At 43.0% G+C, this 15,331-nt stretch overlaps 1 protein-coding gene across 1 annotated transcript in view; it reads left to right on the plus strand.

The window, feature by feature from the left end:
• Positions 1 to 428: 428 nt before the first annotated feature.
• Positions 429 to 15,331, plus strand: part of LOC115188882 (trinucleotide repeat-containing gene 18 protein) — a 104,905-nt gene continuing 90,002 nt past the window's right edge. Inside the window, exons 1-2 of the mRNA XM_029747706.1 lie at positions 429 to 558; positions 2,429 to 2,740. Of these exons, the coding sequence (XP_029603566.1) occupies positions 2,542 to 2,740 (199 nt within the window). The 5' untranslated portion in view covers positions 429 to 558; positions 2,429 to 2,541. The remainder of the gene's footprint in view (positions 559 to 2,428; positions 2,741 to 15,331) is intronic.

Below are 15,331 nucleotides of genomic sequence, written 5' to 3' on the forward strand. Positions count from 1 at the left end.
GCCTCTACACACTATAACAGCATTTATTGTTTTAGGCTGGGTTTCTGTTCAGCACTTTGAGATATCAGCTGATGTAAGAAGGGCTATATAAATAACATTTGATTTGATTTGATTGCGTTTAACGGCCCAAGAGTCGTCGTCGCCCCCCCCCCCTGACTGCAGAGCAGTGTGAGTCTCTGCTGCGGTCCTGAAGTCTCTCTACACAGACTATTTCTATCATCAAGGAACACCAGGGCCGCCTGGAAACCGACTCCCCCCCCAAAAAAAATTCCCACTGCTTGTTTTGATCCCTGAGTTTTGAAAGCAAGGGGGCCCCTTGAAACAGTCAGACTCCTTGAGCCATAATTGGGTTTTTCTAGAGCTGGCGCTGGACCAAGTGTATACATCCGGGTGACTGACACCTCGCTCGGCCAATCAGAGAGTGTGTTGCGGAGGTCCTTGTAAAAACAAGGCGCGTTTCATTGCGGAGGATTTTAATGGTCGGACGAGGGGCCTTGTCCCCCCCCACCCCCCTTCATTACGGACGGCCCAGATGGACCACAGAACAGCCTGATAACGGTACAGAACCAATGGATCGATTCACACCAGAATAAGGATTTTACTGCTTTCTAAACACGTTTCCTTCTCAAGTAAGAGGCGCACTTGTTCTCCGAACTGTCACTCCCGTCGCATAATATCGCAAAACCTTGTTAAATTTCCCCTTTTTTTTTAACATGTTTTTATCTTAAAGGTGAATCAGTTAAAAAGGCGGGTAGCTGTGTTTTATCGGTATTGTTGGATGTGTTCGCTGTTAGATACAGGAGAACAACAGCGGGGTTTTTAACTGCTTAAAGTTTACTTTCACAATAATGGACCCGAGAAAAGTTTGAAACGTGGCCGCCTGAGCCTCTCCCTGCGCCGCATGGCCTGCTGCCCCGCACCGCCCCACTAACAGCCTCTCAATACATTAGTATCGCTGCGTTATACAAAGATAGAAACCGTCGAAATAATGTGATTTATTTTATTTAAAAAGATCTGCTGTCTGCCACGACTCAGAATCCGCGGTGTGACCAGACAACTCGATACTCTGCCAGTCTGAAGGTTACAATCCAACATTTAGCTCGTTGTTTACTAAAATAACTTCTGAAAATAGATTTTATTTTTTAAAGAAGACCTTAGCTTATTTTTCTAACAGTGAAATAGTGTTTTGTTAGCCTGCACCTAAAGCAGACTGTATGTAGTCCACAACAAGAAGCAACTACTAGAAACCTGGAATTAATTACGAGGGATTTTGACCATTCAGCCTTCCTTTCCAGCACGAAAAGTCCGTGTTTTAATTTGCTGATTTAAATGTTTCAGATCGCCTCCAAAAAGAGTAATTAAAGACTACGGTTTTAGATCATTATTCTACATTAAAAACAACGCGAGACCAGCCAGATCTACTCGCTTGGCTGCATTTGGTATAAACACACATTAAACGTTATTATCACGCTGTTTTAGTGTGTGTTTTAAATAAACACGAACTAAACCGAGTCGGCAGTTAGGGCTGCCATGTAATGTTGATGTAGGTAGTGTTTAGTAACGGAGGAGTGGTGTGAACAGCCGTCTGGGTGTGAACGGACCGGGGTCAGGTCCTCCAGGCAGCAGCGGGGAGATCTTTAACACGACCTGCGGATCAGGACGCTCCAACACACCGCTCAACTCTTCTGATCAACGACACGGGCTCTCCTGCAACCCTATTTATATACATATATATTTATTAAACCAGTTTGACATGTATATTTGATGGGCCGGTGATATTTACGGTGTATTGGGTTTTTACATCGGTGGAGCTGCTGGCTGGTTCAGGGCTGACGGAACAACTCGGCCATCGACGCTATTCCACAAGGAATCCATATTATACAAGGAATCCATATTATACAAGGAATCCATTTGACGACGACGTGGGTTTTTGTTGTTTGGCTGAGCTGGTTTTTTTTTGGTTCATTTTTGGGATCAGAGACCGTCCAATCTGTTCCCCGACTACCGCTCAGTTCCCTGCCCCGTTAACGGTGAAGAGCGACGGCTTCACCGGTTTCACCGTCTGCTGCCTGACAGTCGTGGAAGAAACGCAGCTTGGTCAGCTAAACCTTTTCAATGATCATATTATTGTAATTATTATTATTAGCACACAGTGGCTCATATGAAGGGTCTCTACAACCGCGTAACCGTTATTCATATTTGCGCGTTTATGAAAGATTGTAGATTTTAAGTTTTTAAAGTGTTTTTCCAAACTGCGTCATTGCCCGTCTAATGGACCGAGCTCCGTATATTCCGGTAGAGGCTCTTGGGTAAAAAAAAAAAACGACTGTTACTTAAGTCCTTATGAACTGACCTCGCCAGAGACGAGACGTACGGGTGTGTGGATTAATTTGTATATGTCAAGCGATTTTACTGCGTGTTTCTATAGGTCAGGGAAGTCGATGGGCAGCTTAGCCTTCAGCGGCTCTTTGGGAACACTATCCCGGACACAGTGTTAGCTCTGGACGTCCCTCCCCCCTCCCTCCCTCCCTACACTGGAGAATGGATGGCCGAGATTTCGGACCCCCTCGATCTGTCCATGTTCCCCCTCCACTGTTGGCCATGGAGACCCACCGACTCGGAGCTGCTGCTGCAGCCAGGATGATCCCTCCCTCGCCGGGACACTTGGCTACAGGGCACCCGGGTAATCTCCACGTCGGGAAATTCCTTCCATCTGTTATGAACCTTCATCCACATCACAGTAAGATATATCTATCATATATCTATCATATATCTATCTATTCTACAGTATCTATCTATCTATCTATCTATCTATCTATCTATCTATCTATCTATCTATCTATCTATCTATCTATTCTACAGTATCTATCTATTCTACAGTATCTATCTATTCTACAGTATCTATCTATTCTACAGTATCTATCTATTCATCTATCTATCTATCTATCTATCTATCTATCTATCTATCTATCTATCTATCTATCTATCTATCTATCTATCTATCTATCTATCTATCTATCTATTCTACAGTATCTATCTATCTATCTATTCTACAGTATCTATCTATCTATCTATCTATCTATCTATCTATCTATCTATCTATCTATCTATCTATCTATCTATCTATCTATCTATCTATTCTACAGTATCTATCTATTCTACAGTATCTATCTATTCTACAGTATCTATCTATCTATCTATCTATCTATCTATCTATCTATCTATCTATCTATCTATCTAATATCTATCATATATCTATCATATATCTATCTATTCTACAGTATCCTATCTATCTATCTATCTATCTATCTATTCTACAGTATCTATCTATTCTACAGTATCTATCTATTCTACAGTATCTATCTATTCTACAGTATCTATCTATTCTACAGTATCTATCTATCTATCTATCTATCTATCTATCTATCTATCTATCTATTCTACAGTATCTATCTATCTATCTATTCTACAGTATCTATCTATCTATCTATCTATCTATCTATCTATCTATCTATCTATCTATCTATCTATCTATCTATCATATATCTATCATATATCTATCATATATCTATCTATTCTACAGTATCCTATCTATCTATCTATCTATCTATCTATCTATCTATCTATCTATCTATCTATTCTACAGTATCTATCTATTCTACAGTATCTATCTATTCTACAGTATCTATCTATTCTACAGTATCTATCTATCTATCTATCTATCTATCTATCTATCTATCTATCTATCTATCTATTCTACAGTATCTATCTATTCTACAGTATCTATCTATTCTACAGTATCTATCTATCTATCTATCTATCTATCTATCTATCTATCTATCTATCTATCTATCTATCTATCTATCTATCTATCTATCTATCTATCTATCTATCTATCTAATATCTATCATATATCTATCATATATCTATCTATTCTACAGTATCCTATCTATCTATCTATCTATCTATCTATCTATCTATTCTACAGTATCTATCTATTCTACAGTATCTATCTATTCTACAGTATCTATCTATTCTACAGTATCTATCTATTCTACAGTATCTATCTATCTATCTATCTATCTATCTATCTATCTATCTATCTATCTATCTATCTATCTATCTATCTATCTATCTATCTATTCTACAGTATCTATCTATCTATTCTACAGTATCTATCTATCTATCTATCTATCTATCTATCTATCTATCTATCTATCTATCTATCTATCTATCTATCTATCTATCTATCTATCATATATCTATCATATATCTATCATATATCTATCTATTCTACAGTATCCTATCTATCTATCTATCTATCTATCTATCTATCTATCTATCTATCTATCTATCTATCTATCTATTCTACAGTATCTATCTATTCTACAGTATCTATCTATTCTACAGTATCTATCTATTCTACAGTATCTATCTCTATCTATCTATCTATCTATCTATCTATCTATCTATCTATCTATCTATCTATCTATCTATCTATCTATCTATCTATCTATCTATCTATCTATTCTACAGTATCTATCTATCTATCTATTCTACAGTATCTATCTATCTATCTATCTATCTATCTATCTATCTATCTATCTATCTATTCTACAGTATCTATCTATTCTACAGTATCTATCTATTCTACAGTATCTATCTATCTATCTATCTATCTATCTATCTATCTATCTATCTATCTATCTATCTATCTATCTATCTATCTATCTATCTATTCTACAGTATCTATCTATTCTACAGTATCTATCTATTCTACAGTATCTATCTATTCTACAGTATCTATCTATTCTACAGTATCTATCTATCTATCTATCTATCTATCTATCTATCTATCTATCTATCTATCTATCTATCTATCTATCTATCTATCTATTCTACAGTATCTATCTATTCTACAGTATCTATCTATTCTACAGTATCTATCTATTCTACAGTATCTATCTATCTATCTATCTATCTATCTATCTATCTATCTATCTATCTATCTATCTATCTATCTATCTATCTATCTATCTATCTATCTATCTATCTATCTATCTATCTATCTATTCTACAGTATCTATCTATTCTACAGTATCTATCTATTCTACAGTATCTATCTATCTATCTATCTATCTATCTATCTATCTATCTATCTATCTATCTATCTATCTATCTATCTATCTATCTATCTATCTATCTATCTATCTATCTATCTATCTATCTATCTATCTATCTATCTATCTATCTATCGGCCTGGTTTCTAGCTGTTCTGTTTTACTGCTTTATAAATGACCACGTCTCTATTCTGTCTTTTTAATATAAACATATTGGTCCTTCTGTAAAGAACAGTTAAATGCACAGTGGCTACAGGAGATATGACTTCACTCACAGATATATATTTATATATAGGCTTTATGTAGGTTAATGGAATGGAACTTCACAGATATATATATATATATAGGCTTTATGTAGGTTAATGGAATGGAACTTCACAGATATATATATATATAGGCTTTATGTAGGTTAATGTAGTAATGACACTTCACAGATATATAGGCTTGTAGGTTAATGTAGAACTGAAACTTCACAGATATATATGGGCTTTATGTAGGTTAATGGAATGGAACTTCACAGATATATATATATATATATATGCTTTATGTAGGTTAATGTAGTAATGAAACTTCACAGAACAGTTGTGGGAATAAACGTATCAGGTAGGGAACAAGACAGAGGTGTCAAATCACTCACATTTTATCTGTCACATGCTCGGTAAACAACCTGTGTAGACTAGCAGTGAAACGCTTTCTCCTTCTCCAGATAAAATACAAAAAGTCACATGAGGAATAAATACACAGCGAATGACAATAATGAGTAAAAATAACATGGCTATATACAGGAAGTACCAGGTAATAACATGGCTATATACAGGAAGTACCAGGTAATAACATGGCTATATACAGGAAGTACCAGGTAATAACATGGCTATATACAGGAAGTACCAGGTAATAACATGGCTATATACAGGAAGTACCAGGTAATAACATGGCTATATACAGGGAGTACCAGGTAATAACATGGCTATATACAGGAAGTACCAGGTAATAACATGGCTATATACAGGGAGTACCAGGTAATAACATGGCTATATACAGGGAGTACCAGGTAATAACATGGCTATATACAGGGAGTACCAGGTAATAACATGGCTATATACAGGACGTACCAGGTAATAACATGGCTATATACAGGACGTACCAGGTAATAACATGGCTATATACAGGGAGTACCAGGTAATAACATGGCTATATACAGGGAGTACCAGGTAATAACATGGCTATATACAGGGAGTACCAGGTAATAACATGGCTATATACAGGAAGTACCAGGTAATAACATGGCTATATACTGGGAGTACCAGGTAATAACATGGTTATATACAGGGAGTACCAGGTAATAACATGGCTATATACAGGGAGTACCAGGTAATAACATGGCTATATACAGAGAGTACCAGGTAATAACATGGCTATATACAGGGAGTACCAGGTAATAACATGGCTATATACAGGGAGTACCAGGTAATAACATGGTTATATACAGGGAGTACCAGGTAATAACATGGTTATATACAGGGAGTACCAGGTAATAACATGGCTATATACAGGGAGTACCAGGTAATAACATGGCTATATACAGGGAGTACCAGGTAATAACATGGCTATATACAGGGAGTACCAGGTTATAACATGGCTATATACAGGGAGTACCAGGTAATAACATGGCTATATACAGGAAGTACCAGGTAATAACATGGCTATATACAGGGAGTACCAGGTAATAACATGGCTATATACAGGGAGTACCAGGTAATAACATGGCTATATACAGGGAGTACCAGGTTATAACATGGCTATATACAGGGAGTACCAGGTTATAACATGGCTATATACAGGGAGTACCAGGTTATAACATGGCTATATACAGGAAGTACCAGGTAATAACATGGTTATATACAGGAAGTACCAGGTAATAACATGGCTATATACAGGAAGTACCAGGTAATAACATGGCTATATACAGGAAGTACCAGGTAATAACATGGCTATATATATATATATATCCCCTTTCTAGGGAGTTTTTCCTAGCCACCCCTCATAGCCTGGTTCCTCTCTAGGTTTCTTCCTAGGTTCTGGCCTTTCTAGGGAGTTTTTCCTAGCCACCCCTCATAGCCTGGTTCCTCTCTAGGTTTCTTCCTAGGTTCTGGCCTTTCTAGGGAGTTTTTCCTAGCCACCGTGCTTCTACACCTGCATTGCTTGCTGTTTTTCGGGTTTTAGGCTGGGTTTCTGTACAGCACTTTGAGACATCAGCTGATGTAAGAAGGGCTTTATAAATACATTTGATATACAGAGATTACCGAGTGGATGTGCAGGGGTACGAGGTAATTGAGGTAGCTATGTACATATAGGTAAAGGGGTAAAGTGACCAAGCAACAGGATAGATGATAAACAGTAGCAGCAGTGTGTGTGTGTGTGTGTGTGTGTGTGTGTGTGTGTGTTGGGGTTGGGTGTGTGTGTGTTGGGGTTGGGTGTGTGTGTGTTGGGGTTGGGTGTGTGTGTGTTGGGGTTGGGTGTGTGTGTGTTGGGGTTGGGTGTGTGTGTGTTGGGGTTGGGTGTGTGTGTGTTGGGGTTGGGTGTGTGTGTGTGTTGGGGTTGGGTGTGTGTGTGTGGGGGTTGGGTGTGTGTGTGTGGGGGTTGGGTGTGTGTTGGGTGTGGGTTGGGTGTGTGTGTGGGTTGGGTGTGTGTGTGGGTTGGGTGTGTGTGTGTGTTGGGTGTGTGTGTGGGTTGTGTGTGTGTGTGTGTTGGGGTTGGGTGTGTGTGTGTGTGTTGGGGGTGTGTGTGTGTATGTGTTGGGGGTGTGTGTGTGTGTGTGTTGGGGGTGTGTGTGTGTGTGTGTGTTGGGTGTGTGTGTGTGTGTTGGGTGTGTGTGTGTGTGTTGGAGATGCGTGTGTTGGAGATGTGTGTGTGTTGTGTGTGTGTGTTGGGGTTGGGTGTGTGTGTGTGTGTGTGTGTGTGTTGGGGGTGTGTGTGTTGGGGGTGTGTGTGTGTGTGTGTTGGGGTTGGGGGTTGGGTGTGTGTGTGTGTGTTGGGGGGGTGGGTGTGTTGAGGGGGTGTGTGTGTGTGTGTGTGTGTGTTGGGTGTGTGTGTGTGTGTGTTGGGGTTGTGTGTTGGGGTTGTGTGTGTGTGTGTGTTGGGGTTTGTTGGGGTGTGTGTGTGTTGGAGATGTGTGTGTTTTGGAGATGTGTGTGTGTGTGTGTGTGTTGGGGGGTGTGTGTTGGGGGTGTGTGTGTGTGTGTTGGGGGTGTGTGTTGGGGGTGTGTGTGTGTGTGTGTGTGTTGGGGTGTGTGTGTGTGTGTTGGGGGGGGTGTGTGTGTGTTGGGGGGGGGGGGTGTGTGTGTGTTGGGGGGGGGGTGTGTGTGTGTTGGGGGTGTGTGTGTGTGGTTGGGGGGGGGTGTGTGTGTGTTGGGTGGGTGTGTGTGTGTGTTGGGGGTGTGTGTGTGTGTTGGGGGGGGTGTGTGTGTGTTGGGGTGTGTGTGTGTGTTGGGGTGTGTGTGTGTGTGTGTTGGGGGGTGTGTGTGTTGCGGGGTGTGTGTGTGTGTGTGTGTGTGTTGGGGGGGTGTGTGTGTGTGTGTTGGGGGTGTGTGTGTGTGTGTTGGGTTGTGTGTGTGTGTTGGAGATGTGTGTGTTGGAGATGTGTGTGTTGGAGATGTGTGTGTGTGTGTGTGTTGGGGGTGTGTGTGTTGTGTGTGTGTGTGTGTGTTGGGGTGTGTGTGTGTGTGTGTGTGTGTGTGTGTGTGTTTGGGGGTGTTGTGTGTGTTGGGGGTGTGTGTGTGTGTGTGTGTTGGGGTTGGGGGTGGGGGTGGGTGTGTGTGTGTGGTGTTGGGGGGTGGGTGTGTGTGTGTGTGTGTGTGTGTGTGTGTGTTGAGGGGGTGTGTGTGTTGGGGTGTGTGTGTGTGTGTGTGTGTGTGTGTGTTGGGGGTGTGTGTGTGTTTGGGGGTGTGTGTGTGTGTGTGTTGGGGTTGGGGGTTGGGGGTGGGTGTGTGTGTGTGTGTGTTGGGGGGGTGGGTGTGTGTGTGTGTGTGTGTGTGTGTGTGTGTGTTGAGGGGTGTGTGTGTGTTGGGGGTGTGTGTGTGTGTGTGTTGGAGATGTGTGTGTTGGAGATGTGTGTGTTTTGGAGATGTGTGTGTGTGTTGGGGGGTGTGTGTTGGGGGTGTGTGTGTGTGTGTGTGTTGGGGGTGTGTGTTGGGGGTGTGTGTGTGTGTGTTGGGGGGTGTGTGTTGGGGGTGTGTGTGTGTGTGTGTGTTGGGGGTGTGTGTGTGTGTGTGTGTGTTGGGGGGTGTGTGTGTTGGGGGGGTGTGTGTGTGTGTGTGTGTGTGTGTGTGTGTGTTGGGGGTGTGTGTGTGTGTGTGTTGGGGGTGTGTGTTGGGGGTGTGTGTGTGTGTGTGTGTGTTGTGTGTGTTGGGGGGTGTGTGTGTGTTGGGGGGGTGTGTGTGTGTGTGGGGGGTGTGTGTGTTGCGGGGTGTGTGTTGCGGGGTGTGTGTGTGTGTGTTGGGGGGTGTGTGTGTGTTGGGGGGTGTGTGTGTGTGTGTTGGGGGTGTGTGTTGCGGTGTGTGTGTGTTGCGGGGTGTGTGTGTTGCGGGGTGTGTGTTGCGGTGTGTTGCGGTGTGTGTGTGTGTGTTGGGGTGTCAGCATAAAGGCCCCAGCATGCTTCAGTTCAGCTGGTTGCTAGGACAACCCAACGAGTCTCCTCTCATATTCCCTTAAAAGACCTTCACTTGGAAACAAGAAAACAGGCCGTTTGTCCATTTTCAGATGCCGTAGCCAGAATGCACTTCCTCAACAACAACAATAATAGTATTGAATTCATCTAAGATAACTCGATAAATCTTCACGATGGGACAGAGTTGTGGATAAAATGTTAAACCAGTATTGTCTCCGCTGTTCAACTAGAATCGGCAGTGCAGCTGCCGACGACATCAACCCCCAGAATTCATACCGTCGGAGCTAAGACAGAAACGCAAAAAACAAAATAATCAACACAACTTACTCTGTATTCAAGCAGCGGATTCTGACCGGGCCAAATAAATAGCAAGAGTGGTTGGTATGTTTCTAGCTGTGGATATGGGTCTCTGAGTGGTAGGTATGTTTCTAGCTGTGGATATGGGTCTCTGAGTGGTAGGTATGTTTCTAGCTGTGGATATGGGTCCGTTCTCTGAGTGGTAGGTATGTTTCTAGCTGTGGATATGGGTCTCTGAGTGGTAGGTATGTTTCTAGCTGTGGATATGGGTCCATTCTCTGAGTGGTAGGTATGTTTCTAGCTGTGGGTCCGTTCTCTGAGTGGTAGGTATGTTTCTAGCTGTGGATATGGGTCTCTGAGTGGTAGGTATGTTTCTAGCTGTGGGTCCATTCTGAGTGGTAGGTATGTTTCTAGCTGTGGATATGGGTCTCTGAGTGGTAGGTATGTTTCTAGCTGTGGATATGGGTCCATTCTCTGAGTGGTAGGTATGTTTCTAGCTGTGGATATGGGTCTCTGAGTGCGTAGGTATGTTTTCTAAAGCTGTGGATTATGGGTCCATTCTCGATGGTAGGTAATGTTTCTAGCTGTGGATATGGGGTCTCTGAGTGGTAGGTATGTTTCTAGCTGTGGGTCCGTCTCTGAGTGAGTAGGTATGTTTTCTAGCCTTTGGATATGTTCCGATGAGTGGGTAGGGATGTTCTACTGTGGATTTATGGGTTCCTGATGTGGTATGTTGCTAGCTTTGGGTTTCATTCCTGAGTGGTAGGTATGTTTCTAGCTGGTGGATCTGGGTCTCTAGTGGTAGGTTATGTTTATAGCTTTGGATATGGGTCTCTGTTGGTTAGGTATGTTTCGAGCTGTGGATATGGGTCTCTGGTGGTATGTATTTTTCTAGCTGTGGATATGGTCTTGAGTGGTATTATGTTTCTAGCTGTGGGTCCATTCTGAGGTGTAGGTATTTTTCTAGCTGTGTATATGGGTCTCTGAGTGGTAGGTATGTTTCTAGTGTGATATGGGTCATTCTTGAGTGGTAGGTATGTTTCTAGCTGTGGATATGGGTCTCTGAGTGGTAGGTATGTTTCTAGCTGTGGATAGGGTCCATTCTCTGAGTGGTAGGTATGTTTCTAGCTGTGGATATGGTCTCTGAGTGGTAGGTATGTTTCTAGCTGTGGGTCCGTTCTTGAGTGGTAGGTTATGTTTCTAGCTTGGATATGGGTCTGAGTGGTAGGTATGTTTCTAGCTGTGGATATGGTCTCTGAGTGGTAGGTATGTTTCTAGCTGTGGATATGGGTTCATTCTCTGAGTGGTAGGTATGTTTCTAGCTGTGGATATGGGTCTCTGAGTGGTAGGTATGTTTCTAGCTGTGGGTTCATTCTCTGAGTGGTAGGTATGTTTCTAGCTGTGGATATGGGTCTCTGAGTGGTAGGTATGTTTCTAGCTGTGGATATGGGTCTCTGAGTGGTAGGTATGTTTCTAGCTGTGGATATGGGTCTCTGAGTGGTAGGTATGTTTCTAGCTGTGGATATGGGTCTCTGAGTGGTAGGTATGTTTCTAGCTGTGGGTCCGTTCTCTGAGTGGTAGGTATGTTTCTAGCTGTGGATATGGGTTCATTCTCTGAGTGGTTGGTATGTTTCTAGCTGTGGATATGGGTCTCTGAGTGGTAGGTATGTTTCTAGCTGTGGATATGGGTCTCTGAGTGGTAGGTATGTTTCTAGCTGTGGGTCGTTCTCTGAGTGGTAGGTATGTTTCTAGCTGTGGGTCCGTTCTCTGAGTGGTAGGTATGTTTCTAGCTGTGGATATGGGTCTCTGAGTGGTAGGTATGTTTCTAGCTGTGGGTCCGTTCTCTGAGTGGTAGGTATGTTTCTAGCTGTGGATATGGGTCTCTGAGTGGTAGGTATGTTTCTAGCTGTGGATATGGGTCTCTGAGTGGTAGGTATGTTTCTAGCTGTGGATATGGGTCCGTTCTCTGAGTGGTTGGTATGTTTCTAGCTGTGGATATGGGTCCGTTCTCTGAGTGGTAGGTATGTTTCTAGCTGTGGATATGGGTCCGTTCTCTGAGTGGTAGGTATGTTTCTAGCTGTGGCTCTGTTCTCTGAGTGGTAGGTATGTTTCCAGCTGTGGGTCCGTTCTCTGAGTGGTAGGTATGTTTCTAGCTGTGGATATGGGTTCATTCTCTGAGTGGTAGGTATGTTTCCAGCTGTGGGTCCGTTCTCTGAGTGGTTGGTATGTTTCTAGCTGTGGATATGGGTCCGTTCTCTGAGTGGTAGGTATGTTTCTAGCTGTGGATATGGGTCTCTGAGTGGTAGGTATGTTTCTAGCTGTGGATATGGGTCTCTGAGTGGTAGGTATGTTTCTAGCTGTGGGTCCGTTCTCTGAGTGGTAGGTATGTTTCTAGCTGTGGATATGGGTCCGTTCTCTGAGTGGTAGGTATGTTTCTAGCTGTGGGTTCGTTCTCTGTGTGGTAGGTATGTTTCTAGCTGTGGATATGGGTCTCTGAGTGGTAGGTATGTTTCTAGCTGTGGATATGGGTCGCTGAGTGGTAGGTATGTTTCTAGCTGTGGATATGGGTCCATTCTCTGAGTGGTAGGTATGTTTCTAGCTGTGGGTCCGTTCTCTGAGTGGTAGGTATGTTTCTAGCTGTGGGTTCATTCTCTGAGTGGTAGGTATGTTTCTAGCTGTGGATATGGGTCCGTTCTCTGAGTGGTAGGTATGTTTCTAGCTGTGGATATGGGTCTCTGAGTGGTAGGTATGTTTCTAGCTGTGGATATGGGTCTCTGAGTGGTAGGTATGTTTCTAGCTGTGGATATGGGTCCATTCTCTGAGTGGTAGGTATGTTTCTAGCTGTGGATATGGGTCCATTCTGAGTGGTAGGTATGTTTCTAGCTGTGGGTCCATTCTGAGTGGTAGGTATGTTTCTAGCTGTGGATATGGGGTTCATTCTCTGAGTGGTTGGTATGTTTCTAGCTGTGGATATGGGTCTCTGAGTGGAAGGTATGTTTCTAGCTGTGGATATGGGTCTCTGAGTGGTAGGTATGTTTCTAGCTGTGGGTATGGGTTCATTCTCTGAGTGGTAGGTATGTTTCTAGCTGTGGATATGGGTCTGTTCTGAGTGGTAGGTATGTTTCTAGCTGTGGGTCCGTTCTCTGAGTGGTAGGTATGTTTCTAGCTGTGGATATGGGTTGGTTCTCTGAGTGGTAGGTATGTTTCTAGCTGTGGATATGGGTCTCTGAGTGGTAGGTATGTTTCTAGCTATGGGTTCATTCTCTGAGTGGTAGGTATGTTTCTAGCTGTGGATATGGGTCTCTGAGTGGTAGGTATGTTTCTAGCTGTGGATATGGGTCCGTTCTCTGATTGGTTGGTATGTTTCTAGCTGTGGATATGGGTCTCTGAGTGGTAGGTATGTTTCTAGCTGTGGATATGGGTCCGTTCTCTGAGTGGTAGGTATGTTTCTAGTTGTGGATATGGGTCTCTGAGTGGTAGGTATGTTTCTAGCTGTGGATATGGGTCTCTGAGTGGTAGGTATGTTTCTAGCTGTGGATATGGGTCTCTGAGTGGTAGGTATGTTTCTAGCTGTGGATATGGGTCTGTTCTGAGTGGTAGGTATGTTTCTAGCTGTGGATATGCGTCCATTCTCTGAGTGGTAGGTATGTTTCTAGCTGTGGATATGGGTCTCTGAGTGGTAGGTATGTTTCTAGCTATGGGTTCATTCTCTGATTGGTAGGTATGTTTCTAGCTGTGGATATGGGTCTCTGAGTGGTAGGTATGTTTCTAGCTGTGGGTCCGTTCTCTGAGTGGTAGGTATGTTTCTAGCTGTGGATATGGGTCCGTTCTCTGAGTGGTAGGTATGTTTCTAGCTGTGGATATGGGTCTCTGAGTGGTAGGTATGTTTCTAGCTGTGGGTATGGGTTCATTCTCTGAGTGGTAGGCATGTTTCTAGCTGTGGATATGGGTCCGTTCTCTGAGTGGTAGGTATGTTTCTAGCTGTGGATATGGGTCTCTGAGTGGTAGGTATGTTTCTAGTTGTGGATATGGGTCTCTGAGTGGTAGGCATGTTTCTAGCTGTGGATATGGGGTCTCTGAGTGGTAGGTATGTTTCTAGCTGTGGGTCCGTTCTCTGAGTGGTAGGTATGTTTCTAGCTGTGGATATGGGTCTGTTCTGAGTGGTAGGTATGTTTCTAGCTGTGGGTCCGTTCTCTGAGTGGTAGGTATGTTTCTAGCTGTGGATATGGGTTCATTCTCTGAGTGGTAAGTGTGTTTCTAGCTGTGGATATGGGTCTCTGAGTGGTAGGTATGTTTCTAGCTATGGGTTCATTCTCTGAGTGGTAGGCATGTTTCTAGCTGTGGATATGGGTCTCTGAGTGGTAGATATGTTTCTAGCTGTGGATATGGGTCCGTTCTCTGAGTGGTAGGTATGTTTCTAGCTGTGGGTTCATTCTCTGAGTGGTAGGCATGTTTCTAGCTGTGGATATGGGTCTTTGAGTGGTAGGTATGTTTCTAGCTGTGGATATGGGTCTCTGAGTGGTAGGTATGTTTCTAGCTGTGGATATGGGTCCGTTCTCTGAGTGGTAGGTATGTTTCTAGCTGTGGGTCCGTTCTCTGATGGGTAGGTATGTTTCTAGCTGTGGGTCCGTTCTCTGAGTGGTAGGTATGTTTCTAGCTGTGGGTCCGTTCTCTGAGTGGTAGGTATGTTTCTAGCTGTGGGTCTCTGAGTGGTAGGTATGTTTCTCTGTGGTTTAGAGGAATAGGGATTCCAGTTTGGGGGTGGAGCTCTCAGGGCCATTTCAGCAAACAGAACCTGCTCTATATAAGCAAGCTAAAGTGGTCAATGAACTGGCCAATGCACCTTGTGTCTAGACAACCATTTTTCAGGTCTGGCCGTAGATTTTCAAGCGGATTTAAGTCCAAACTGTAACTCGGCCACTCAGGAACATTCACTGTCTTCTTGGAAAGCAACTCCAGTGTAGATTTGGCTTTGTGTTTTAGGTTATTGTCCTGCTGAAAGGTGAATTCATCTCCCAGTGTCTGTTGGAAAGCAGACTGAACCAGGTTTTCCTCTAGGATTGTTCCTGTGCTTAACTCCATTTTGCTTACTTATTTTTTATCCTGAAAAACTCCCTAGTCCTTAAAGATGACAAGCATACCCATAACATGATGCAGCTACCACTATGCTTAAACATATGGAAAGTGGTACTTCGTAATGTATTGTATTGGATTTGCCCCAAACACAACACTTTGTATTCAGGACAAA

The sequence above is a fragment of the Salmo trutta genome, unplaced genomic scaffold, assembly GCF_901001165.1.
Source record: "Salmo trutta unplaced genomic scaffold, fSalTru1.1, whole genome shotgun sequence".
Taxonomy (NCBI): domain Eukaryota; kingdom Metazoa; phylum Chordata; class Actinopteri; order Salmoniformes; family Salmonidae; genus Salmo; species Salmo trutta.